This window comes from Talpa occidentalis, unplaced genomic scaffold, assembly GCF_014898055.3.
Source record: "Talpa occidentalis isolate TD23 unplaced genomic scaffold, MPIMG_talOcc4v2.1 talOcc4.5, whole genome shotgun sequence".
In the NCBI taxonomy this organism is placed as follows: Eukaryota; Metazoa; Chordata; class Mammalia; order Eulipotyphla; family Talpidae; genus Talpa; species Talpa occidentalis.
The window spans coordinates 57,152,228-57,178,481 of NW_023604861.1; the positions used below are offsets into that span (position 1 = coordinate 57,152,228).

General features: G+C 39.3%; 1 protein-coding gene across 8 annotated transcripts; it reads left to right on the forward strand.

Moving 5' to 3' along the window:
* The first annotated feature begins 433 nt into the window (after positions 1-433).
* Positions 434-26,123, forward strand: NEK3 (NIMA related kinase 3). 8 transcript variants are annotated; one of them, XM_037527248.2, is made up of 16 exons: positions 434-476; positions 4,195-4,370; positions 6,303-6,396; positions 6,485-6,582; positions 8,387-8,470; positions 9,450-9,517; positions 9,608-9,694; positions 11,602-11,656; positions 16,019-16,219; positions 16,940-17,012; positions 18,993-19,042; positions 21,827-21,929; positions 22,462-22,605; positions 22,853-22,987; positions 25,037-25,163; positions 25,569-26,123. In XM_037527248.2, exons 2-16 carry the CDS (start codon positions 4,221-4,223, stop codon positions 25,651-25,653), a joined length of 1,554 nt encoding a protein of 517 aa, XP_037383145.1. In that variant the 5' UTR covers positions 434-476; positions 4,195-4,220; the 3' UTR covers positions 25,654-26,123. The 8 variants fall into 8 exon arrangements, with proteins under 8 accessions (XP_037383145.1, XP_054557538.1, XP_037383142.1 ...); XM_054701563.1 differs by lacking the exon at positions 434-476 and adding an exon at positions 1,503-1,521; XM_037527245.2 differs by lacking the exon at positions 434-476 and adding an exon at positions 1,798-1,869.
* Positions 26,124-26,254: the final 131 nt, after the last annotated feature.

Here is a 26,254-nt window from a genome sequence, read left to right on the forward strand (position 1 = left end):
TACATAATAATGGTATCTATCTTTAGGGTTGTTTTGAAGATTAAGTGAATTCATAACTAACAATTATGGAGTCTTTACATATATTTACATATATTAACTTAATCAAAACAGTGCTAGCTCCTAGTAACTTGTGTATGTTATCTATAATAATATTTTATTATTTTCAATCATTACTCAGCTCAAAAGCTCCCCTAGCTCTCACAGCTGGCAATAACTGCCGAGGAAAAGGGCAGGGCACATCTGTTCTCCATCCCATCCTCATCAAGTCTATGTTCGCAGATTGTTTTGGGTTGAATTGTGTCCCCCTCCTCCCCCTCCTGATACCGGAATTGTCAGGTCTAGTCTCCCAGCCAGGAACGGATCTCAGGCTGCAGGGCAGCGCTGAGTCCCAGCCACTAGACCCCCCAGGGTTGGTGTCTCACGAAGCCGCAGCAGGAACTTTGCAGACGCTCAGGCAAGCAAGCGAGAAGAGGCAGGTTCGTTTATAGAAAGAAAAAGTTTATTGAGGAGGAAAAGAGCAGAAATAAAGTGGGACTCCCAGGCCAGGGAACCAGGCCTGGGAGGGGCAAGGAAGCCAAAGTAGAGTGGTGTCTTAGGGAATATATACCTTTTTTTCCCTCATTATTCTAAAACTTTACCAGTCTTTTTGTGATTGGTTAGTTTTCGGCTGTTTTACTTAATTTGCTACTGAGTGCGGGATCTTCACATTCCTTATCTAACAGCTTTCTCTTTCCCCATTAGTTGCATCTTTAAATTTATGGCCCAGTCCTCTGGATGGGCATCCCTGCATTGAAGTTAAACAGCTGCCCTTCTAATGTGTCCATAAATTAAACCACTCTCCATTTCTCCAATCTCCACCTCCCTTTATCACCTGAAGAAAACCAGGACTATCATTGACAGTATTAATATTATTCGTGGTCCTGGGGTGTTTGTTTTCCTAATGGAATTGGTTATATTTCTTTGGTTGTCCTTATCTCTGAAGCCTCCCTAAATTCTTCAGAGGTCCCCTCCTGCACTGTCCCTAAAAACTGCCTAATAACCCTAGCTTGCCCTGTCTCACTCCCACCATAAAAGCTATGTTGGGGTCCTAATCCTAATCCCCAGTACCTTTGCCAAGTAATCTAACATTTTGTACACGTTACAAATGTTGTTTTGCGTCTCCCTCCCACCCCCGCCCCCACGCCCAAGGTCACACAGTAAACTGAGTGCTGCGCTGTGAAATTTATAATCTGGGAATCTGGGGACAGAACTCATGTTACTGGGGGACACACTCCCCCTAACACCCCCAAGGCTTTGTTTAAGACCAGCGTAGTACAGTTTCACAACGCGCCCTTGCTAGGCCCGGGGACTCCGAGAACAGCGCCGCCCGCCAGACCCAGGCGGCTTCCTGAGCCCGAAACCTAGAGACGACTCGCGGCCCCGCCCGGCGGAAGCGCGCCAGGACCCGGGGTGCGAGCGGACTGTGATCGCCCGGGAGACGGAGAGCGGAGCCCCAGCGGCCCGCCGCCTCTGCAGGAAGGGGTGCAGCGGGTGGTCGCGGCGTGCGGCGTTGGGGCAGGCAGTGCCTGCCCTGGGTGGGGCGAGGGGGAGACGTGCTTCTGGCGCTCGGGGCTCCGCGCCCCAGCTTCACCCAGGGCCTGGACGGCTCGCCTCGCGCGGGCAGCCCCCTACTGCCGCGGTGTTCCATACAAGATCTGGGGTGTAGGCCAGAGGTGCAGGGGGTGAGAGGATTCACCAGAGACAGAGTGGAGAGCAGAACAGGTGGATCAACTGAAATACACTGCTGAGGGGAGCAGCAGGTGAGACAGGAGAGGTCTGCTGCGCCATGTGGGTATCTCCCTGGCCGGGGATCGAACTTGTGCTTCGCAGGTGAGCGCAGGTTGGGGCTTCCAAGGCTGAGCCCGGTGATCTGGTGGAGTGGTCTCCCCTGTAGTATGGACATCCCGAGCGCACCTTCCAAACTTAGCCTGTTTCTCACCTGTGATCCCACTTCTGGGTGTTTGCATGTCACTTCCTTAGTTTGGGTTGGCGTAGACGTGTGAAGGGACACTTTTACCACATTCAGAGTGTATTTTAATGATCTTATAGGTGTAATTTTAAATAACAGCGGGAAATGTGAACAGAAAGGACCAAAAGTGGTTTTCAGGGGAGAAAAGTCAGTGGTTGCTTGTCCATTACATAAAGTGAGGACTCCAAAAGGAAAAGAAAGAATAAAATATGAAAAAAGAAAAATGGCATCCTTGTGAAATCATATAATACTAGCAGTGATTTAGTGACAAATAACTTTTCTTCCGGCTCCCTAAATATACCGAAAGACCTAATATTCTTGAATTATTTTTCAAATCAGTGCGTCTGATTTGGCTATATGGGGAAATTATTTCTAGGGTCTCCTGCTAATTCTATGATACAAGTAAGTAATTCTATAATACAAGTATGTATGATGGATGGCAGTATTGCTGGTTTGGGTTTGTGATTTTTGCTTTACCTGCCATTTGTGCCTTGTAATTCTATGTGGTATGATTAAACAAGACAAAACAAAACAAAAAATAACACCAAGTAAGCTTTCCAGTTATCAAATTATTACTATAATGGAAAAAGCTGCTATTTATTGCAGGCCTCCTGTACATCAGGCAAAGTTTTAGAAAATTTATATTCAACTTTCTTATGTATTAAGCAATCCATCTAACCACTTCATCCTGGAAATACAGAAGTCCCAGACACCTTCAACTCAAAATGTCCCAAAAGAAACTTGTCTTCCTTTTCTTCGTACATTTCTTTTTTTTTTTTTTTTTAAGATTTCTTTTTATTTTATTTATGCATATAAGATCTGGGGTGTAGGCCAGAGGTGCAGGGGGTGAGAGGATTCACCAGAGACAGAACAGAGAGCAGAACAGGGCCTCCCCGGTGGCGCAGCGGTTGAGCGCTGGGTTGTGAAGCTGCTCACAGCCTCTGCAGTGCCGGTTCGATCCCCGGCTGCTCCCCGGCCACCGGAGGAGGGTCCCACATGGCGCGCAGACCTCTCCTGCCGCCCGCTGCTCCCCTCAGCAGTGTACTTCGGTCCTTCTGCCTGCTCTGCTCCACGCTCTGGCTCTGGTGAATTCTCTCACCCTCCCGCACTTCTGACTGTACCCAGTGCTTGTATAAATAAATAAATAAATCTTAAAAAAAAAAAAAAAAAAAGAACAGAGAGCAGAACAGGTGGATCTACTGAAATACACTGCTGAAGGGAGCAGCAGGTGAGACAGGAGAGATCTGCTGTGCCATGTGGGTATCTCCCTGACCGGGGTTCGAACTTGTGCTGTAGTGGCGGGCAATAACCTGACAGTGTTGAGGCTTTAACCACTGTGCCATGAGGTAGGCTTTCTTCCTGCATTTTCTACCTCTGCCACTCTCCTCTCTCCAGAAAAATCAAACAAAAAACCTGTCTTCTTGGACTGCTATCACCATTCACCTAGTTTCCACCAGAAAACTGGGAGTTTACCTTGCCCCCTTCTTATTTGTCCCCCATAAATCTTATAACCAAAAATCTTGCTGATACATACTTCCTTCCCATTTTCTTCATTGGTACCATTCTTTTCCATCCCATCCGTTCGGCCTTTTCTACTCTCGGAGTCTTCTCTCTGGCTCTCTTGCCCATTCCCCATCCAGCTCAATCACAGGCAGATTTCTTTAATATGCAGATATGATTACATTGCTCTTTTGTGTAAATCTTTCGGAGACAGCCATCATTAACCTAAATCCAGCAACCTAAACTTGGCTTACAATGGCCTTCAGATAAGGCTCCGCTTTACCAGCCTGTTAAAATTCACTTTCAATTTCTTGAACTGAACACAAATCTCTTTTGCTTTTAAATATGTGAATCTTCCTGGGTCATTCTATTCCTTCTCTTTGCTGCACCAACTTCTGTTCATCTTATAGGCTTCAGCTTAAATATAATTTTCTAACTCCCTTGGATATTTCTACTATATGCTAGCAAGGTTCTTTTGGCAAGACTTGTAGAGATCTGAGATGCAGTCTACACTGGGTGTTGGTGAGGGCAGGGAGAATGAGATATTTGTTCAGCATTTGCTCAGTATCTACCTATTGGATGAATAAACGAATAAGTTGCTGATGTTCTGTTTTATGACGATTACAGCTACTTTGATTAATTCTGCCTTTTAAAAATTAATTTTCAAATATTTCTGTTTTTAATAGAGTTTGGGAGAGCCCGTGGTGACTTCATGAGTGGAGCTGGGCTGTGTGGATGCCCCAGCATGGATGACTACACAGTCCTGAGAGTGATTGGGGAGGGCTCCTTCGGCAGAGCCCTATTGGTTCAGCAGGAGAGCAGTCGTCAGATGTTTGCCATGAAGGAGATCAGGCTTCCCAAGGTCACTCACTGCTAAGCTAATGCTCATGTGAAAGTGCACAGAGTGTGCAATGTGTATAAGAGAGTAAGCTCTTGAGATTTAACAAAGAGTTGCTGCTTGGTGTAAAAGATGTAAGGGGCTTATTCATTAGCTTTACAAGGTCATGATCTATCTTATGTGGCTCTTAGGATATTGAAAAGGGAGAAAAATAATCAACGTTTAGATGGCAATTGTTGTTTGTTTTATCTCAATGAGAAAAATTTGTAATCGTCTCTAATTTCATATACCTAAGGATATCGGGGTCTCTATCAAAAGCAACTCAGGTGCAATGATAATGAAAAATCATTAAAAAATACAATGAAGAGCAAAGGCCTACCTAAAATACATCTAGTATTGGAGTATCATAAAACTATACTGTATTATTGTAAAGTTATCTGTATTTTTTTTTAAACCAGACATTTATTGCGTGACTAATTGTTGAAATCCTTAAGATGAACAGGATGCTGCAACAGCTGCCCTCTTGGGTTTAGTTGTGTTCCTTCCTAGAATCCATGCCTGAATCTGTGGTATACAGTTTTTAGGTGTCTCATTAGAAAAGTGCTGGTAGTGTTTCGTGTCTGGGCTTGTCTCTCCTTTCTCCCTTCTCTCTCCTGCCCCTCTCCTGCCTCTGGGTCTCTTGGGGAGTATATATCAATACTGCTGCTATGACCCACAGAAGTAAACAACATAACTTATTACAATGTAACAAATATAGGTGCCCACATCAGGCAGCAATCCTAATGGCAGGAGGGCAGAAAAGCCTGAAAATCATTTACCCTACAATGGTGCTCCCTTTGTCATCTTGCTTCTGTGGCCAATACCAAAGAGCTAAAGTTATCTATTTTAGAAGATGTGTATTTATGCATATTTTATTATTTTGTTAAGATAATATTGGTTTGCAACACTATATTCTTCAGAAATATAGTATCCCGTGGGATACCTTCCAGAATATGCTACCACACCACACCCACTACCAAGACACCCATAGTCAATGTGCTGTCCCTCTACCTCTTCCTCTTCTGGAGCTTCAGTTTTACAGTCAGATTTCTAGGGTTTGTTTTATATTTATTTGGACTCACCCCCCCTTTTTTTTTGTTTCTCTACAGTCCATATATAAGTGAGACATTCTGATATTTGAATGTCTTTCTCTTTCTGACTTATTTCACTTACCATTATCCCCTCCTGTTCCATCCATGTTGTTGCAAATGGCAAGAGTTCATCTTTTATTATTATTGCGTATATCCATCACATCGTCTTAATCCATTCCTCTGTACTTGGGTACTTAGGTTGTTTCCATAACTTGGCTATTGTAAATGGTGCTGCAATGAATGTAGGAACGCGTACATCAATTTCTATTAGTGTTTTTGCATTCTTGGGGTAGATATCTAGGAGTAGAATTGCTGGATGATATGGTAGATCTATTTTTAATATTTTGAGAAACCTCCATGCTGTTTTCCATAGGAGACTGGAACAGTCCACATTCCCACCAACAGTGTAAGAGGGTTCCCATTTCTCCACATCTTGCCAACACTTGTTTGTGGACATTTTGATATGGGCCATTCTCACTGGTGTGAGATGCTATCTCATTGTAGTTTTGATTTGCATTTTCCTGGTGAGAGGTGATGATGAGCACGTTTTCATGTCCTAATTGGTCATCTGAATGTCTTCTTTGGAGAAGTGTTTATTTAGCTCTTCAGCTCATTTTTTGATTGGATTCTTTGTTTTCTTTTTGTTGAGTTGTATGAGTTCTTTGTAGATCTTTGACATTAGCCCCTTGTCAGATATATGATGTGTAGATATTTTCTCCCATTTGGTAGGTTGTCTTTTTGTTATAATGATCATTTTTTCACCGTGCAGAAGCTTTTTAGTTTGATCACTCATTTGTTATATTTTCTTTTTAAAATCTTTTTCTAGTCTTCCACTGATATACAGAATTCCAGGAAGGAGGCGGTTCTTTTAGCCAAAATGAAACACCCCAATATTGTTGCCTTTAAAGAATCATTTGAAGGTAAATATGAATTCCAACAAATAAGTGCATTTCTGAATTTGACTCATGACCTCTATAACTTTGCTAAAGAGCTTTACATTTGTTCTAGCTGAAGGGCATTTGTATATTGTGATGGAATATTGTGATGGAGGAGACCTGATGCAAAAGATTAAACATCAGAAAGGAAAGTTGTTTCCTGAAGATATGGTAAGAGACCAACTTAGTTTCCCTCAAGATTTATTTATTTATTTTTAAAAAAGATTTATTTATTTATTTATACAAGAACCGGGGTACAGGCCAGATGCGCAGGAAGGTGAGAGAATTCACCAGAAACAGAGCGGGAAACAGAACAGGCAGACTGATGAAATTCATTGTAGACGGGAGCAGTAGGCGAGACAGGAGAGGTCTGCCACGCCATGTGGGACCCTCGCCGGCAGGCTGGGATTGAACCAGTGCTGCAGAGGCTGCAGACAGCTTCACAGTGCAGCGCTCAACCGCCTGCGCCACCAGGGGAGGCCCTCCCACAGGATTTAGTAGCAGCTTTTCTTATGACATTTGTATAAGTTAAATTAAAAATGTTGGGGTTTATTATTTACTAATATGCTAGTCAGAAATGACTCATTGCTCTGTCAGTGCTACTGCTTGATATCATCAGGATGTTGCTCCCTGAGATGTTTTTCGGAAGTAAAATAGATGAACTAAATGAAATATTAAGGAATAAAACGTTCATGTATAGAAGGAATTATTCATCATATTTTATCCTAGATATTAAAAATCTTGATGTTTGTTGTATTGAAATGTTGGAAGGCAGATGGGTCTATTTTGTATTTAGCAATACATCTTTAGAAGAATGAAACCTGCTTTTCTGTTTCTTTAGAAAACCTAAGTTTACCATATTCCCTTACATTTAGGACTTACTATCTTGTTAATGGAAGATTATGTGCTAAATATTATTGGAATGAGTTAACCAAGGAAAACATTTAAATAAGCCACTTGTATGAGGCTTGATTTGACTTAGGGTGTAAGATGTTGTGAAAATGTACTATATAAATATTTTTCATTTAGAAGTTTTGTTCTTAAAAATTTGGGTTCCATAGAAGGAGGTTAACCTTGGTTTCAACTTTGAATCTTTGTAGCAAAAAAAAAGTCTGTTTGACATTTAACCATAGGTTCTCTTGTTACCTGGAAATTCTGAGTACTATTAACTGGGGATTTATAAGCAGAAAATGTTGGCTTCAAAAGATTGTTAACAATATAGTGAAATGTTTTTATGTTAACATATGCTCACCACTATGCCACCAATGTCTTAAATGTTAACATATGAATACTCTGAAAAAGTAAATGAAGATTTGATATAATGTTTATCCTAAAAAAATGTTGTAGCATATTCATTTCTTTTTTTAAAAAAGATTTTGTTTATTTATGCATATAAGAACTGGAGTACAGGCCAGAGGTGCAGGGGGTGAGAGGATTCACCAGAGACAGAGTGGGGATCAGAGCATGGGAATTGACTGAAATACACTGCTGAGGAGAACAGCAGGCGAGATAGGAGAGGTCTGCTGCGCCATGTGGGTTAGGATTGAACTCGTGCTGCAGTGGCTACCAATAGCTTCATAGTGCTGCGACTTAATCCCTGTGCCACCAGGGAGGCCCCCTGTAGCATATTCATTTCTTAGTGAACAACCTTTATTTATATATATATATATATATATATATATATATATATATATGTTTAAGAGATATTTATTTGATTGACTAAAAGAAAAATATAGTAGTTTCATTAAAATAATTTGCTATTTGGATCAAACATAAGAGCATATGTTGGAGTCAAAGCTTTTTTGAGTTTCTCTGGGGAACACTGAACACTTAGTTGAACGATGTTATTTGTAGGAGTTCTGTACTGACATAAAAACCAGATAAACTAAGATGTGTAGAGCCAATGCTTTGGAATTTTAAGTTGCCATGAATCAGTTATGGCATTCCTGAAGATTTGTGTGCTTTTTCCTTATAGGTACTTAATTGGTTTACTCAAATGTGTCTTGGAATAAATCACATTCACAAGAAACGTGTGTTACACAGAGATATCAAGTCCAAGGTAAGTGGAATACATTTTTAGGCCAAACAAAACAAAGCAATCTCTTTCAGTCTTTTTTTTTTTTTCTTTCTGTTATTGTATTTCTGTTTGGGACATTTTTATTTAGTTTAGAGATATTTATTGACATATTAATTTAATTAGGCAAATAAGGTACCTGAGAAAAAGGTCATTAAATCCCTTTAATAGTATATGCTAACATGTTCCAAGCTTTCTCAATGACCCCCTAACTCCCTGTTATCAGATGGATAATGGTTGAGACTTGGGGCTCACACAGGTTTCCAGTCTGGCCATCAGGGTCTGCTGATACAATCTGAAGATTGCTTGGTAGATTTCTTTTATTTTTTTAAAAAGATTTATTTATTTATGCATACAAGAACTGGGGTACAGTCCAGAGCTGTGGAGGGTGAGAGGATTCACCAGAGACAGAGTGGGGAACAGAACAGGTGTATCAACCGAAGTACACTGCTAAGGGGAGCAGCGGGCGAGTCAGGAGAGGTCTGCTGCACCATGTCGGTTGCTCCCTGGTCAGCTGGGGCTTGAACTCACGCTGCAGAGGCTGTGGACACCCTCATAGGCTGCGTCTTAACCTCTTTTTCTTTATTTTATAGATTTTTTACATCATTTTTCATTTTTGCACAATGTATTCATTTTCATCTTGGTTATAGTCCCCATACAATTCCCACCACCCTTGTTTTTATCCTACTCCCTTTTTCCCCCTCTGTAGTGTCAACCTCTTGTGCCACCAGGGAGGGCCTGCTTGGTAGATTTCTAAGTAGTCATCCTGAATTCCCAAGCAGGCAGGGGAATGTGTAGCTGTCAAGAGGGTATCTTGTCTTTTTGTGTTCACCTTGAGACTTAGCTGTTAGCATTTCTACCCTTAATCTCCATCATCATTTGGCTTCAAAAGACAGCTTCTCTGGAGACCTCTGTGTTCTTTTTGAATGATGGAGACTTAATGTGAATTCTTTTTTTAATACAGAATGTCTTCCTCACCCAAAATGGAAAAATAAAACTGGGAGATTTTGGATCTGCTCGTCTTCTTTCCAGGTATGTGTCTGTTTGACAGCAGTAACAGTAATCCAAACATCTTTGTTCTGGAATGCCCTATATTCATTCTCTACCTTTTTATGGTTTTAGTCCCATGGCGTTTGCTTGTACATATGTGGGAACACCTTATTATGTGCCCCCAGAAATTTGGGAAAACTTGCCTTACAACAATAAAAGGTAAGTGATGTACTTATTTGGCCAGGGTGACTGTTTGGTAATTAACCTTGGTTTTTAAAAAATATATTTGGAAGCAGTGTAGAATCTAAATTCCTAGGCTTCTAGGTGGAGGTCATAGTTTTCTAATTGTTTTAATCAGAGCCAAGTAGAGCTACATGTAAAATATGGTGAAAGGCTAGTCATTTCCAGGAACAGTTAAATGAGTAATCAGAAATTGTATTGCTGGTTCTCAAACTTTTCTGCTCCTGCTTTTAAAATCCTAAAGCCCATGTTGTAGCCATACAGTTAAATCAGAGTGTCTGGGGCTGGGTAATCAGTATCAGGAATTATCAGGGTCACTGATAATTCAGTAATATTGTCAAGTGATTCCAATGTGCCTCAAAACTTGGGGACCACTGGATTATGTTATTGAGCTAATGTTTATAGGATTAGAAAATAAGCACTTGGCTGATAGATGGAAATTTTATGATTTAAAACATAATTTTTTTCCAAATATAAGTAATATGTACCTGTTGATGGAGTGGGTGGGGAAGGGGAGGATTAAAAATGCAGAGATATATAAGAAAGGAAATGGCAATTACCCACTTAATCATAGAGACTAGTAACATTTTGTTATTTTTCCCATGTATTCACTTTCCCCCCTAAACCTAGTTTACATATTCTGCTTTTTTCACTTTATATCTTATTCACTTCATCACATACTTAAACTTTTCATAAATATTGTTAATGGTTGCATAATATTTCACCCATTCCACCAAAATATATTTAGCACTCCACTGATGTTGGCCTTATGATATGTCTCCAATTTTCAGTAGCATAAACAGTTCTGTGATTAATACACCTTTTGTACATAAATGTGTCATTATTTTGTAACACATTCTTGGAGAGGATGCCTAGGGGCAGAAACAATCAAGGGTTCTTGTTACCTTCTGCCAAGATGCTTTCTGTAAAGGGTCTAATCCATACTAAACAGGTTTCTTTAAGAGTAAATTGACCGAATTGGGGACGACTAGGGATATTTGAGTTTGGAGAAGATACTGGACAATACTACTGGATGATGTGCTCGGGGCTGAAGTGTTTGATGTCTGTTATCTTTTTATTAAGAGGTTCTTACAAATATACATGTGTATATACAGAGGTAAACAGCATGCAAACATAGCAAGTATGGGCATTTTCAACTTATCTGTAGGGTTCAAATTAAAAAAAAAAAAGTTGGGGGAAACAGTTGCCAAAACCATTAGTTAAAATAAAAAGTATATCCTGTCGCAAAAGTCTGGAGGGTGACAAGCAGGTGATGAGAATCATTGAGGAAACTGGAGATGCTTAGTATGAAGAAGGGTAGGTGTAGAAGGCAAACTGTAGAACTCTTAGGATTTTTGAAGAGCTCTTTGGTGGAAGAATGAGTAGTCTTGTCCTCTTTGTTTTGGAATGTAGTGCTAACACAGGGAGTGGAGAGTTCCAGGAACAGGTTTTGCTTTATGCTAAGGAAGAACACTATCTCTAAAAGCTATCCAGCAGAGGCACAGATTGTGCCTGAAGCGGAGAGGTCTCCACCAGGAGGTGTGATGATTTTTTCCTCAGTGCTTGCTGCACTGGGTAACCTCCTCAGTCTTAACCACGATCCCCTGAGTTCATAGATGGTTCGTGTTACACCCAGACACTATTGAAGTGATAGCTGAATCTCCCTGGTTTGGAGGACTAGGGATTGGGGAGCAGGCAGTTTTATTGTAAACCTTTGTTAGTATGCCTCTAAGTGTTAGGCCAAAGTTACCATATATTTCAATAACTAGGAATTACTTGTGATCTCTATTATTAAAGATTAATTTTTTTTGTATTAGAAAAGACATCTATTTTCATATGATAATTCATAACCCATTTGTCATTGCATTACTTCTTTATGGTTCCAGTGACATCTGGTCCTTGGGATGCATTCTGTATGAACTCTGTACCCTTAAGCATCCAGTAAGTATGGTGAGCAAAATGAAAGAGACCACTTCTCCTCATAGTTGGCTACATCCTAAATCATATGCTAAATTCTAATCATCAGTTTGCTTCCCTAGAATGAATTCATTATGAAAGTATTCATGTGTTTTTATGTTTATCATCTTTGCCTTAAGCCACTTTTGTAACATATACTAATAAGAAACTTCCATTATTTTGTTTTTGTAGTTCTATATTTGCCTGCCTTCCTTCTTTTTTCTCTCTCTCTCTGTCTTCGTTACCTTCTTTTTTTTTTGCTATCCTTAATTATTTTTATTTTTGTAAAATATATATGTATATATAGCATACAACTTTCCATTTTAATCGTTTTTAAGTATATAGTTCAGTGGTGTTAATTATTTTATCACATTGTATAACCATCACCACTCTCTATTTGCAAAACTTTTCCATCATCCTAAACAGAAACCCTGTACCCATTGAACACTAATTTCCCACTTCCCTCACTCTGAGTCTCAGTAACCTCTAATCCACTTTCTTTCCCTGTGAATTTGCACATTCTACATATTTCATATAAGTGGAATTATACAATAAATTTTCTTTTGTGTCTGACTTTTTTGACATAGCAAAACATTTTCAAGGTTAATCCATGTTGTAATGTGTGTCAGGATTTCATCCCTTATTATGACTGAGTAATATCCCATTTTATAGTTTATACCATGTCTTCTTTACCCACTCATCTGTTGATGAACATTTATTTATTTATTTTTTTTTAAAAGAATTTTTTTTTCCAATTTTTTTTTTTTTAATAGAGGCATGTTTTATTTATTTATTTATTTGTTTGTTTGTTTGTTTATACATGCACTGGGTACAGTCAGAAGCGTGGGAGGGTGAGAGAATCCACCAGAGCCAGAGCGGGGAGCAGAGCAGGCAGAAGGACCGAAGCACACTGCTGAGGGGAGCAGCGGGCGGCAGGAGAGGTCTGCGCGCCATGTGGGACCCTCCTCTGGTGGCCGGGGAGCAGCCGGGGATCGAACCGGCGCCGCAGAGGCCGCGGGCAGCTTCGCAACCCAGCGCTCAACCGCTGCGCCACCAGGGAGGCCCTGTTGATGAACATTTAGATTGTTTCCACCTTTTGGCTGTTGTGCATAATGACATTATAAACATGGTGAACAAGTATCTGTGAGAATTCCTGTTTTCAAGTCTTATACCTAAGATATGGTAATTTTATGTTTTGTTTTGTGAGAAACACCTCACTTTTTTAAACTTCTCTAATTTTTTTCTCAAATTTTATTCATTTGGCAATTGTTTATGTAACTGTAATTTGGAGTACAACTTTCCACCTCCCCGTGTGCACATACTTCTCTCACCCTCCACCAAAGCTCTGGTGCCAATGCCCTGTCCCATCGGTCCCCTGCCCCCTCCTCTCCACACCCTTCCCCTCTGGCAATCAATGTATTTTTCAGAGTCTAAGAATTATTTTGTTGTGTTGCCGGTTTTCCTTTGGTTATTTATATTCTGCAAATGAGTGAAACCAGCCAGTCATAATCGCCTCAGAATCCATCCATTTTGTCTTAAAAGGCACTGTTTCATCTTCTTAAATAGCTTAATAGTATTCCATTGAATGTGCATTCTACAGCTTCTTTACCCCAGTTGACTTGTCAGTGGGCATTTAGGTTGGTGCCATGACTTTATTGGGATAATGCTGCTATGAGTAGAGGAGAACATAAATCTTTTCACATTAGTGTTTTCATATTCTCTGGTAAATATCTAGCAGTGCCATTGCTGGATCATATGGGATTTTTTTTTTTTTTTAAGCAATCTTTACAGCATTTTTCTTAGAGGCTGCACCAAATGACATTCCCACCAGTGTTGCATGTTAAAACAGTGGATGAGTGTTCTTTTCTCTCTACATCCCCACCAACTTTTGTTGTCTCCAGTCTTTTGATATAAGCCATTCTCACAGGGGTGAGGTGACATCACATTGAAGAAGCCCAAGCTGTGTGTCAGAGTGGTTGCACCATTTTTATACTTAGCTTTTTGCTTGTCATGTGAGTTTCTTCTCTAACTGAAATATGAAAAAATAGACTTTGCCCTATTGTATTATATATTTTTCAAGATATTTTAAGAAATAATTTAACCAATAAGAGGTTAATGGTTAAATAACTTGCCCCGCTTGTTCACCATTGTTTATTACACAGAAATAACAGTCATAGCCCTGAATCCCTATTAGGTATTAGCTTTGCATAGAGACAAATTCTGTTCTTTGAATGCAGTAAGTATTTTTACAAATGTGGTTGAGAGTATGTAAAGCTTGTGAGAATGATTGATTAGGGAAAATCCTTTGCCACCTCTAGGGAAAAATAACTCAACCTGAAAGTATGCACTGTAAATAAGAACTCATCTTCCTTGACTGTAAATGACTTATAATACCAGCTGAATAATTTTGAGCAACTTGGGAAACTTAACAAAATGCTGATGTCTAGGTCCATGCCAAACTAATTGAATTAAAATATTTGAGGGTGTCCTGGGAATTCATGTTTTTGAAACGTGATTGTATTATGCAGCCCAAATGGATACCATTGTATACAAATAAAATTATTTTTAAAATCCCAATATCTTACTTATGATTTTATCCTTTAGTTTCCTGATTTGATCTTTTTCATAAACTAATTTTAAACATGATCTTATTTGTCCTCTTGAGAATATTAAGAAGTATAGAGCCCTGAACATTTGCCACACGATCTTTGATCTGCTTGAAGGCAAAAGTAGTTCTCAAATGTTTAGGATGTGCAGGAACTCAGTATAATGGTTAAAAAGTCTGAGGCAAAGCAATTTCAATCTTATTTTTCATTACCTGACTATTGCCTTTGTTGACTTTTCCTTTTTCATATCATCACTAATAGCTAATACACTAACACTAACAGGTAATATGCTTCCAAGGCAGAATGCCAACATGTTCTTACACAAGTAACACCAAGGCTGGCATCTAATGTTAATTCCATTGTTTTCATTGAACAATGAAAATGTTTTGGGCCGTCCTGGTGGCAAAGGGGTTAAAGGCACAGCACTATCAAGTTATTGCCTGCCACTGCAGCATGACTTCGATCCCCATCGGCCAGGGAGCTAACCCACATGGCACAGCAGAACTCTCCTGTCTTGCCTGCTGCTCCCCTCAGCAGTGTATTTCAGTAGATCTGCCTGGTGTGCTCCCTGCTGTCTCTAGTGAATCCTCTCACCCCCCCACCCCACCTCTGGCTTATACCCCAGTTCTTGTATGCATAAATAAAGAAATCTTTTAAAAAACAATGAACATGTTTTAATGTTATTCTGGTATGTCATTTTATATCCCACTCTATAACTTGTCAAATTTTAATAGCTTTAATAGTCATCAAATACTTCGATGACATGATAGTAAAAAGCAGAAGTTTAATATTGGGAAGATCTCAAGTGCATTGCTGGGCAACAGGCCTGGAGATTTCTTGGAGGAGTGAAGAAATGAAAGTTATACTTTAGAGCCTTTTAATATTATTTGACTTCTTAAAGCCAGATGTATGTGTTACTTTGATTTTTAAAATATATTAAAATGTGTATCTGCAAAACCAGCCTGTGACTAATAAAGTACCCAAAGCACTGATGGTAGATCAGACTCTCTAGATGCAGAAGTTTTTCACTAGCGATGATTACCTTGCCCCCCGCCCTTATGAAATTTTAGAAAAATATCTGAAGGATACTTCCAGGAAGGAAAATGAGCAGGCAGAAGATATATTTATAAAATTAAAATATTCATATGACTTTAGTTTAGCCAGTATTATTTACACGTTCGTTCTTCATATTTGCTTTTTTTATATAAATTTTTTTTATTTTTATATTTCCCCATACAATTGCGACCCCCTTATTTTGACCCCAATCCCTCCCCTCCCCAACCTCCACTCCCCATAGAGTGTCTCTGGTTCATAGTTGTTTGTTGATTTTGATTTTTACTTTCTTATAGTTATTCTTTTTCCTGGTCCCTTATTTAAGTTTTCTAGATTCCTGCTATGAGTGAGACCATCCGGTATTTTTCTTTTTCTTTCTGGCTTATTTCGCTGAGCATGATCCCTTCCAACGCCATCCATGTTGCTACAAATTTCATGTGTTTATCTTTTTTGAATGCTGAGTAATATTCCATGGTGTATATGTAACACATCTTCTTGATCCAGTCATCTATTTTTGGGCATTTGGGCTGTTTCCAAAGCTTAGCTATTGTAAACAGTGCTGCTATAAACATAGGGGTGCAGGTGCTCTTTGGAATTGATGTTTCTGTGTCCTTTGGGTAAATACCTAGGAGTGGAATTGCTGGATCATATGGAAGCTCTATGTTTAACAATAAATTTTACTTTTTAGTTTCAGGCAAATAGTTGGAAAAGTCTTATCCTCAAAATCTGTCAGGGGTCCATGCGACCGCTGCCTTCTCATTATTCCTACGAGCTTCAGTATCTGATCAAGCAGATGTTTAAAAAGAATCCTTCCCAGCGCCCTTCGGCTACAACTCTTCTCTCCAGAGGCACGTTAGCTCGGCTTATCCAGAAGTGCTTATCCCCTGAGGTATGATGTTTGGGTTGAACAGTTTTCAAGTAATAGTTAAATGGTTTGATAGCTTTTTTTTTTTTAAGCAGAATTTTTTTTTTTTTAAGATTTATTTATTTATTTATACTAGCACTGGGTACAGTCAGAAGCGTGGGAGGGTGAGAGAATTCACCAGAGCCAGAGCAGGGAACAGAACAGGCAGACCGACGAAATACACTGCTGAGGGGAGCAGCAGGCGCAGCAGGAGAGGTCTGTGCGCCATGTGGGACCCTCGCCAGAGGCTGGGGATCGAACCGGTGCTGTAGAAGCTGTGGGCAGCTTTGCAGCCCAGCGCTCAACCGCTGTGCCACCAGGGGAGGGCTGGTTTGTTGTCTTTTAAATACAATCACATATTATGCATGCTTGTAAAAATTCAAATAATGAAAAGTATATTTTATAAAAGTTAAAACTTTCTTTTCCTCCTCTTCTTCTTTCTACAGTGCTGTTCCCCAAGTATAATCACAGGTGGAGCTTGCATAGCCTTCCAGATCTTTTTCTAGACACATATAAAAGTCTGTCTAAACGACACAGATTTATTTATTTATTTATTTTTCACATGAATATTTTTTAAAATGGCATTTTTACTTTACGACTTTAAATATCATTGTGGGGAAGAATGTTGATCATTAAACAACATTATGGCAGTGTCTAAGGAAAAGTGCATTTCATGTCTTTAAATTCTCTACTTAATATTTTCAGATCATCACAGAATATGGAGAGCAGATATTAGAAGAAACAAAAAAATCTAAGCATAGTACACCAAGTAAGAAGGGTAAGAATTGGGGGGAGCTTCTTTGGTTAATTACTTTACAATGTGTTATAACAGAAAAAGGAAAAATATTTTTCAAATTATTAGGGATGATTTTCAGAGACACTCCTCAAATTAAAATTTTCATTTTCTTACTTCAGATGTAATTGTATTCTGAGTCGTATACATTTAGTTTTCCAGGAATAAAAAAATCCTCATTTGGAGATTTTAGTGACATAAAGGTTGTTATCTGTATCATTGTCAATACCATATTTATTCTGGTTTGTCATGGATTAGGGAGAAGGCACCTATGGACTGGCTTAGGAATCTGACCATGAAAATACAATGTTATTCTTATAGGAAATTATATTCTCATGTTTCTGAAGAACCATCTTGTAAACAAATGTTTAAAAACAGTCTTCAAAAGTTGGGAATTGTCCACATAATAACTACACACAATTTTCATACATTTATAATCTATCCTGAGCACATTTCAAAAGTAACTTATTGTCTCTTTGGAGGTTGTCACTTCTTAGTTGTTTTTTTTTTTTTTTTAAACTATTTTTGTTCTTTTCATTTGTCACCAGATCTTCCTTTTGAAGAGATGGGAAAAAGATAGTAGATGTAAACAGAATAAGAGAAAAGAGCTAAGAACCATAGATCATCCACTATTGGGATGTGTTGCTAAGCTGCCCTTAGTTGGTGCTTACTGTCTTAGTGCTATATACTACAAAGGAGACATTTAGAAACTTGTACTGTCTTCTTAAAGTTAAATTCTAATGTTCTTTTTGTAAGAATATAAATGCTTCTAATGATGTATAAACCCATTTGTCTTATAATTCAAATTTTTTCCCATATCTTAAGCAATAACCAGTTCCATTTGTTTTAGCATTAATTTAACTGTAGGTACTATTCTGTAGCTTTGGTTGCTATCCCAGAGTAGTAGGAAATTCATTTTAGAATGCTGAGCAACAGCAATCAAAACCTTCTAAGAGAAATTTAAAGATAGTCTAGAAAAATGTAGTTTTACAATTTCTACAAAGAGAGGAGTGAACTGGAGAAGCGCCGTCATCTTCACAGTGTGTCTGCACACAACGAGGCCAGAGCAAGGACAGCTATGAAAGGGCAGACATCTTGCCTCATTTGCTCTCTGTTGAGTCCCAGTGCCTTCATCCTCGATGTCCCGTAGCAGTTTTTTTTTTTTAAGATTTATTTATTTATTTATACAAGCACTGGGTACAGTCAGAAGCACGGAGGGTGAGAGAATTCACCAGAGCCAGAGCGGGGAGCAGAGCAGGCAGAAGGACCGAAGTACACTGCTGAGGGGAGCAGCGGGCGGCAGGAGAGGTCTGTGCGCCATGTGGGACCCTCCTCCGGTGGCCGGGGAGCAGCCTGGGATCGAACCGGCACTGCGGAGACTGCAGGCAGCTTCGCAACCCAGCGCTCAACCACTGCGCCACCGGGGAGGCCCCCGTAGCAGTTTTTTAAATGTGGAATGAATAAGGATGGCAGAAGGCAGGACTCTGCCAGAGGAGAATCAGGCAGGAGCCATCCTGACCAAAGGAGCAGAGTTCCCCTCTGACTGTTGGCCAGTTTTCCCTGCTGACTTGGGAGGGAATAAACAGCTCACTTATAAGGGATACCTCTTCCACCTGCTGCAACTGGCAGGAAAAGCAGTGCTCCTGACTCTTGGAGCTCACTTGTGCAGAAGGTGATGCTGACCTTCAAATATGCAGGGTAGCTTTCCTCCAAGTACATCAGTGAATAGAGGTGTATTAACTTTGAGATGTTAGTGTTAGGAATAAAATAGCAGAAATTGTGTCTTTGAGTAGCTGAGGTGTATTTTGAGGCAACTAAAGCTTGATACTAATATTCAGGCTAATGCTTTGGTTCTTTGACTTTAAAAACTTCATTTGTCTCTCAAACTTTTTGTATATCACATTAGGAGCTTAGAAAAGTGGGCCTTTACATGCACTGTCTTTTACCTTCCCTTTTCCTTTGAAGCAGACCCCAGCAGAATCAGCATAGTTTTGGAAAATGAAGGCAGCAGAATGGTAAGTGCTTTAAAATTATATTCATGTAGTGGCCACCTCCCAGGTGCCTGGTACCATTAGGTGCTGTGAGATATTTGGAAGACTGACCAGGTCCCGCCATTTCGCTAGTTTTCCTTCTTTGACTGTGTCATAATTGGCGCTGCTGTTGTCCTCCGCTGCTAGCTGAGCCGCTTTAGATCACCATTTATTTTGTTTGCTTTTTCATTTTTAATTATTGATGACAGATGGTTTCAACACAGATCTGAGAGACCTGTGCCCTGCAGTCATGAAAATCTTGTTTTAGCCTGGCTTTTTTATAAAATTGTTCTATATGCTTAACAAAATTTACCATCCTTAAGCATCGAATTGAATCATGCATGGTTTTGTGTAACCATCTCCACAAGCAGTAACTGGAACCACTAGACTGACTCCACATTCCTCTCTCACCCAACCTCTGATGTCTCTCTTCTGCCTTCTCTCTCTATGAATTTGCCTATTCTAGGTATATCATATAATTAGAATCATACAATATTTGTTCTTTTGTGATTAACTTCTTTCACATGCCATAATATTTTCAAGGTTCATCCATGTTACAGATTTCTTGTTTCTGTCTAAATCATATTTAAATAGCTATTTTGATCTTAACATTTTTCTGTTTAAAAACATTCAGTAACTCCGTATTATCCCATGAATCAAGTCAACATTTTTCAGCCTGGCATTCAAAGTCCCATTCACCTTGCTTCGCCTGGTGTGCTGGGAGCTCTCTCACACTAAAGCAGCAAGAGAATCAGGACTAGGAGCAGCCAACCCACTTCCCAGCGTTGTCACACCCACCTCAGTAAATCATGCCTTATTGATTTTTTTCTTCAATATTTTTTTAAGATTTATTTTTATTTATATAAGAGCTACGGTATAGGTCAGAGGCATGGGAGGGTGAGAGGATTCACCAGAGACAGAGCAGGGAGCAGAACAGGAGGACGGACTGAAAGCACTGCTGAGGGGAGCAGTGGGTGAGTGAGGAGAGGTCTGCCGCGCCATGTGGGTATCTCCCTGGCCAGCTGAGAATCGAACCCGCACTGCAGATTCTGTCCAGCATCACAGTGCTGTTCTCAATCCGCTGCGCCATGCCACCAGGGAGGCACTCTTTGGTATTTTAATCGTTTTAACTCAAAGATGGAGTCCTGGTGAGATGTACTAACAACATATTCTATTTATGGGGAGTATTAATAATTAAACTTTTATATTTTAGAATGAACTTCAGGTTGTGAGTAGCAACTCCCTACCGTTATGTTGCCACAAGTGGAATATCTCCTGCCTGTGTACTTTGCTTTCTTCGCATGCTTATGTCTATTTTTTCCCAACTCTCTTGAGGCATAATTCACGTCTAATAAAATGTACCCATTTTTAGTGTACAGTTTGTTGAATTTTGGTAATTTCATACAGCCATATAACTACTGCCACAATCAAGATGTAGAATTTCCAGTCTCCTAAAAGTTTCCTCGTGGCCTGTGTAGGCGATCCTGACTCTGGTCCCAGGCAGCCACCACTGTAATTGTTATACCACCTGTAGTGGACACATCAATGTGTTTATGTAGAATGAAGAGGGTAATGTATAAACAGAATGGAGAAAGAATCAAAAAGCAAGTCAGGGCCTCCCTGGTGGTGCAGCGGTTGAGCACTGGGCTGCGAAGCTGCCCACAGTCTCTGCAGCGCCAGTTTAATCCTGGCCCCTGGTGAGGGTCCCACATGGTGTGCAGACCTCTCCTGCCGTGCCCACTGCTCCCCTCAGCAGTGTACTTCATTAGTCTGCCTGTTCTGCTCCCTGCTCTGGCTCTGGTGAATTCTCTCACCCTCCTGCGCTTCTGACTGTACCCAGTGCTTGTATAAATAAATAAATAAATAAATAAATAAATAAATAATAATTTAAAAAAAGCAAGTCAGGTAACAGAAGAGTTGATGTAGGAAGAGAGTCCTGGGCAGGCCAGCAAAGTTCCAGGGTTTGGAGGCAGAGCCTGGGTCCTGAGCTGGGAGGTGTCAGAGCTGCTGTCTCAGAGCAGTGACTCTCAGTGGGGGAGATGCTGGGGGGTTTTAATGATCTACTCAACATCACTACCCCTCCAAGATTCTGTTGCCTTTGTTTGTGGGAGGATTCTTTGAAATTATGGTCCCTAAATGTAAAGGGAGAGAAATTTGAGAACCGCCAGTAGAAATTAGACAGCAGGTGCCAGCCACAGCCCACTCTTCATTCATTCAACAGATTGAGAACCTTTATGCTGGAGACTGTCTAGGAGCTTGTGTAATATATTCCTTCTCAAAATAGATGCAGAGTTAGTAAAGAACAGACAGTGTGTTGCTACACTTCATGAAATCGAATTTAGATAATTTGGAAAATTACTGAATTAAGTGGAAATATTTTAATCATAAATAGCAACTTTATAAAATATCTCATTTTGATATTTCTAGCATGAAAATCCCAGGATTTCAAACTATGTTGAAATTTTTCATTATTTATTTTCTCTCTATAGAGCTCAAATATCTCTGTTATTTTTGTATAGCCTCTTCATAACTGCAGTGTTTATATTTGTGAATATTTATATGAATATTAATATACATATGTATATTATTGTTTTAAATATGCACATACATATCCATGACTGCTAATATATACATATGTATACATTTTTGTAGTTACTAATGTCTTTTAATCATTCTATTTAAAATGAAGTTAACTGCCTTTACACTCTTTTTTACCTTTTTTTTGTAATCATTCCAGCATTTTTAATCTGTATTTCAAATCTTTTAAAGCAAGAGGAAGAACAAGGTAGAAAGTGTAGCCACAGTGATTTAGAAAGCATTAATAAGAATTTGGCTGAAAGCGCATTGAAGAGAATAAACAGAGAAGAGAAAGGTGAGTTGTTCAAATTCTAATCATTGTATTAGGGGGTTGGGGAAGATGGGAGAGGTGTCAATTTCTACCTTACTAGGTCTTAGGTGTCATAAGTAGGTGGACAAGCAGATTTTGTTTGCTTGTCTAATAATTTATTGACTGTTACAGAAATACATTGTTTACTCATAAAAAAGAGAGAATAGTACTTATTAGTAAGTGCCTTTAGGAAAAAAATAGTGATTTTTGTGCTCTGCACCATAAAAGGCATGGCCTACAAAGTGTATGTGAGTCCTCTTGGTGTTTCACTTGTTATGGTGGTGTAATATGTAAGTAAATACATAGTATTTTTTAAAAAATCCCTCCAATTGTTAGTTTTACCTTCATTTGTATTTTTTCCATTTCCTTTGCTACTTAGACTTGAAGGAACATTATTGTTAGATCTGAATTTGAAAAAGAATAGAAATACTTCCATATTATTCTCAGAATGTGTGTAGTTATAGATGAACAAACAAGAGAATATGTTCAACAATCCTATTTTACATTTTAAAACCAGATAAGAAATCAGTCCATCCAAGGAAAGCCAGCTCACCAAGTCCTCTCAGACGACAATGGGGAAAAAATGTATCCCATACAGCTCTTTCAGCTTTGGAAAATGCACCCATACTTAGCTCCAGTTTAACAGCAGGGGACGACAAAGGTTAGTAGTCGTATTGAACACTATCATTTTATTCTAGAACATTTTCTACTAGTGTCTCATGGACAAGAGATTTCTTTAAATGTCATTCCTTGAAGGATTTTTGGAATCCCACACCAGAACAGTCCTTGTGCAAGAGAGTGAGATATTTTAGTAGAAGGTAAAATAGAATTAACTTTGCCTGAAATGATTTGGATATATGCTGAAAATCTTTTTTAATTAGCACTAATTTTTATCTTTTCACAACTAGGTGGTTCTGTGATAAAATACAGTGAAAATAACACCCGTAAGCAGTGGCTCAGAGAGACTCCTGAAACCTTGTTGAACATCCTTAAGAATGCTGATCTCAGCTTGGCGTTTGAAACATACACAATATATAGACCAGGTGATTTGTGTCTATTACTTAACCATGGACACCCTTTGACTTTTAAGAAATTGAGATAAAATATACATAACATATAATTTATCAGTTTAGCCATTTTTAGGTTATAGTTTAGAATTATTAAGTACATTCATATCTTTTTGCAGCCTTCTCTCCCATCTTCTAAACCAGAAACTCTATCCCCATGAAATAAATCTCCCTACTCTCCATCCCAGAAGTCCTGTAATTTTCAAGTTATAAAGTCATTTGTAACATTACATTTTTTAGATTTTCTTGAATCTTTTCTAGCCAATCATGTTAAATTAGTAACTTCCATCTGTTCATTTCTTTGTGTGCTTTAATAATCACATGACTGTTTTCTTTGAGAGGTTGTCTATTTTCACCATGCTGTATGCCATTGCTTTAGTGAATTTATAGTCCAGACTTCATCATAGTAAACTTTGAGGGACTTTAACATTCTTTTTGCTATATTGAATGGAAGTCAAAATAGATGAACAATTAAGATTTGATTTTTTTTGAATTTCTGTGGACATTTTCACTTCTGTAAAATTGTACAAAATGACTTTTATGATACTCTTTTTTAAAAAGATTTATTTATTGATGCATACAAAAACTGGGGTGTAGGCTAGAGGTGCGGGGGTGGGTGAGCAGATTCACCAGAGACAGAGTGGGGGGCAGAACAGACAGATCTACTGAAATACATTGCTGAGGGGAGCAGTAGGCAAGACAGGAGAGGTCTGCTGCACCGTGTGGGAAGCTCCTTGGCTGGCCAGGCATTGAACTCGTGCCAGAGAGGCTGCTGATAGCTTGATAACACTGTGTTTTTAACCCCTCCGACACCAAGGAGGCCCCCTATGATACTCTTCTTAAGTATTTAGAACAAACAACTACATTAAGATAAGAGTGTGTACAATTTTGATAATTCAGTTACTAAAGCCACTTTGCTAGACTAAGATTTGAAGTCAAATATACCAAGTAGGGCATGTAAAGGTATGGCAAATCTTGCCTGTGTGTTTTTTTTTTTTTTTTTTTTTTTTCTTATAAATTTTTTTTTTTTTTTTTAATTAGAGGCATGCTTTTTATTTATTTATTTATTTTATTTGTTTGTTTGTTTTGTTTATACACGCACTGGGTACAGTCAGAAGCGCGGGAGGGTGAGAGAATTCACCAGAGCCAGAGTGGGGAGCAGAGCAGGCAGAAGGACCAAAGTACACTGCTGAGGGGAGCAGCGGGCGGCAGGAGAGGTCTGCGCGCCATGTGGGACCCTCCTCCGGTGGCCGGGAAGCAGCCGGGCATCGAACCGGCACCGCAGAGGCTGCGGGCAGCTTCGCAACCCAGCGCTCAACCGCTGCGCCACCGGGGAGGCCCTGTGTGTTTTTTTTTTTAAAGATTTATTTAGTTCTGCAAGAACCGGGGTACAGGCCAGATGTGTGGGAGGGTGAGAGGATTCACCAGAGACAGAGCAGGGAATAGAACACGTAGACTGACCGAAAGGCACTGCTGAGGGGAGCAGCAGACGAAACAGGAGAGGTCTGCGGCGCCATATGAGACCCTCGCTGGCTGCCCCGGATCAAACCGTGCTGCAGAGGCTGTGGACAGCTTCATAACACTGCGCTCAACTGCCTGCACCACCAGGGAGGCCCCCCCACCTCCCTTGCATGAATGTGCTTTTTGAAAAAATTTCCTAACCATAGTCCCTTCCACTGGGAAAACGTGGGGAAGGAGGAAGCTCAAAGGAAATTAATAGTAATCCAACTGTCAAAAAAATAACTTAATGCTTTAATATAGATTCTTATGTTTAAGAGTTTTGATAATACTTTTCTGTATTCTTTTGAAGAAAGGGCTATCTTAAAATTTAATATGCACACTGATGCTTACTGGGCCTGTCTTATGCAGGAACTCATGTTAGGTATCGTGGAGGAGGTCCTTCACAAGAAATCTAGAACATGACCATTGTCCTCAGTTCATCAGCATACTTTTGAAGGATTTTAGTTCACGGAATAAGTGAATACTGTTTAAAATGACATAATTTCTGTTAATATTTCTCTGAAGGCTCAGAAGGGTTCTTGAAAGGCCCTTTGTCTGAAGACACAGAAGCATCAGACAGTGTTGATGGAGGTCATGAGTCTGTCATTTTGGATCCAGAGAGACTCGAACCTAGATTGGATGAGGAGGACACGTATGTTGTGATATACCTAGAAAATTTTAGTTGTGTGTGTGATTTAAATACTTTAGTGATGTCAAGTTTAGTAGAAACTGGTTATATTACTTTATATCATAAATGAGTATTTATGTCTTGATCTTTCATGTGGAATGGTTAACGTGCTAAAGTATTATTGCAGAATTCCTGATAAGCCCTATATTTAAAATCATTCATCTTGGATTTATTATTTTTTTAAAATACTAGATCACACATTGAAAGAGTTATAGAAACAGTGAATGATGTGATCTTTTGGAAGAGCTAACAGATTTTTTTTCTATTGAATTGCCTTTTTTAAATTGTAAATATTATGGCTAGAACCCATCAGTATTGGGGCTTACTATCCTAATATGAACGCTAACTATCCAAATTGTTTTTTCTCAGGGACTTTGAGGAAGAAGATGACAACTCAGATTGGGTGTCAGAACTAAAAGAGCGAACTGGCTGGCAAGAAGTGTCTGATGGATAATGCCCACAGAAATGTTCCTTAGTCACACTGCAAAAAATGAGAAATTAATATTTGGATAATAATCAGCCCAAGGGATGTGTATTTTCTTTTGGGAACAGAATGAGGAGGGGGAATCTTTGCATATTTAAAATTGTTCCTGATTATCATGAGGCTGAAAAATCTAGAGTTCCTGTGAGTTTTTGACCTCAAAAGAAGGTATGGGTTAGTGGGTATGAGTTGTGGGTTTTGCAGTCAGATAGAAAAACTGGATGCTACCACTTACTGTTTGTGTGATTGTGGGAAATTACTTAACCTCTTTGAGCCCAAGTCTCTTCAACTATAAAATGAGGACAATAATATCTACCTCACAAGGATGCTAATCATAAACCATTAGAGCAGCGCATAATACTGTCATTTGTGTTATGATTTGTGTTGATTACTATGACTCCTTTAACATTTCCTAAGGGTTTGAAGATCTAAATATACTTAATTACAACATAATGATGTGTACAGATTTTTAAAAAGACCCATTTCTGGGTAATCAGTAATCAGTGGTCTTCACTAGCTACCAGCTGTTCTTAAATACAACCCCTCACAGGATGCATAAAAGAACCCAGGTTGG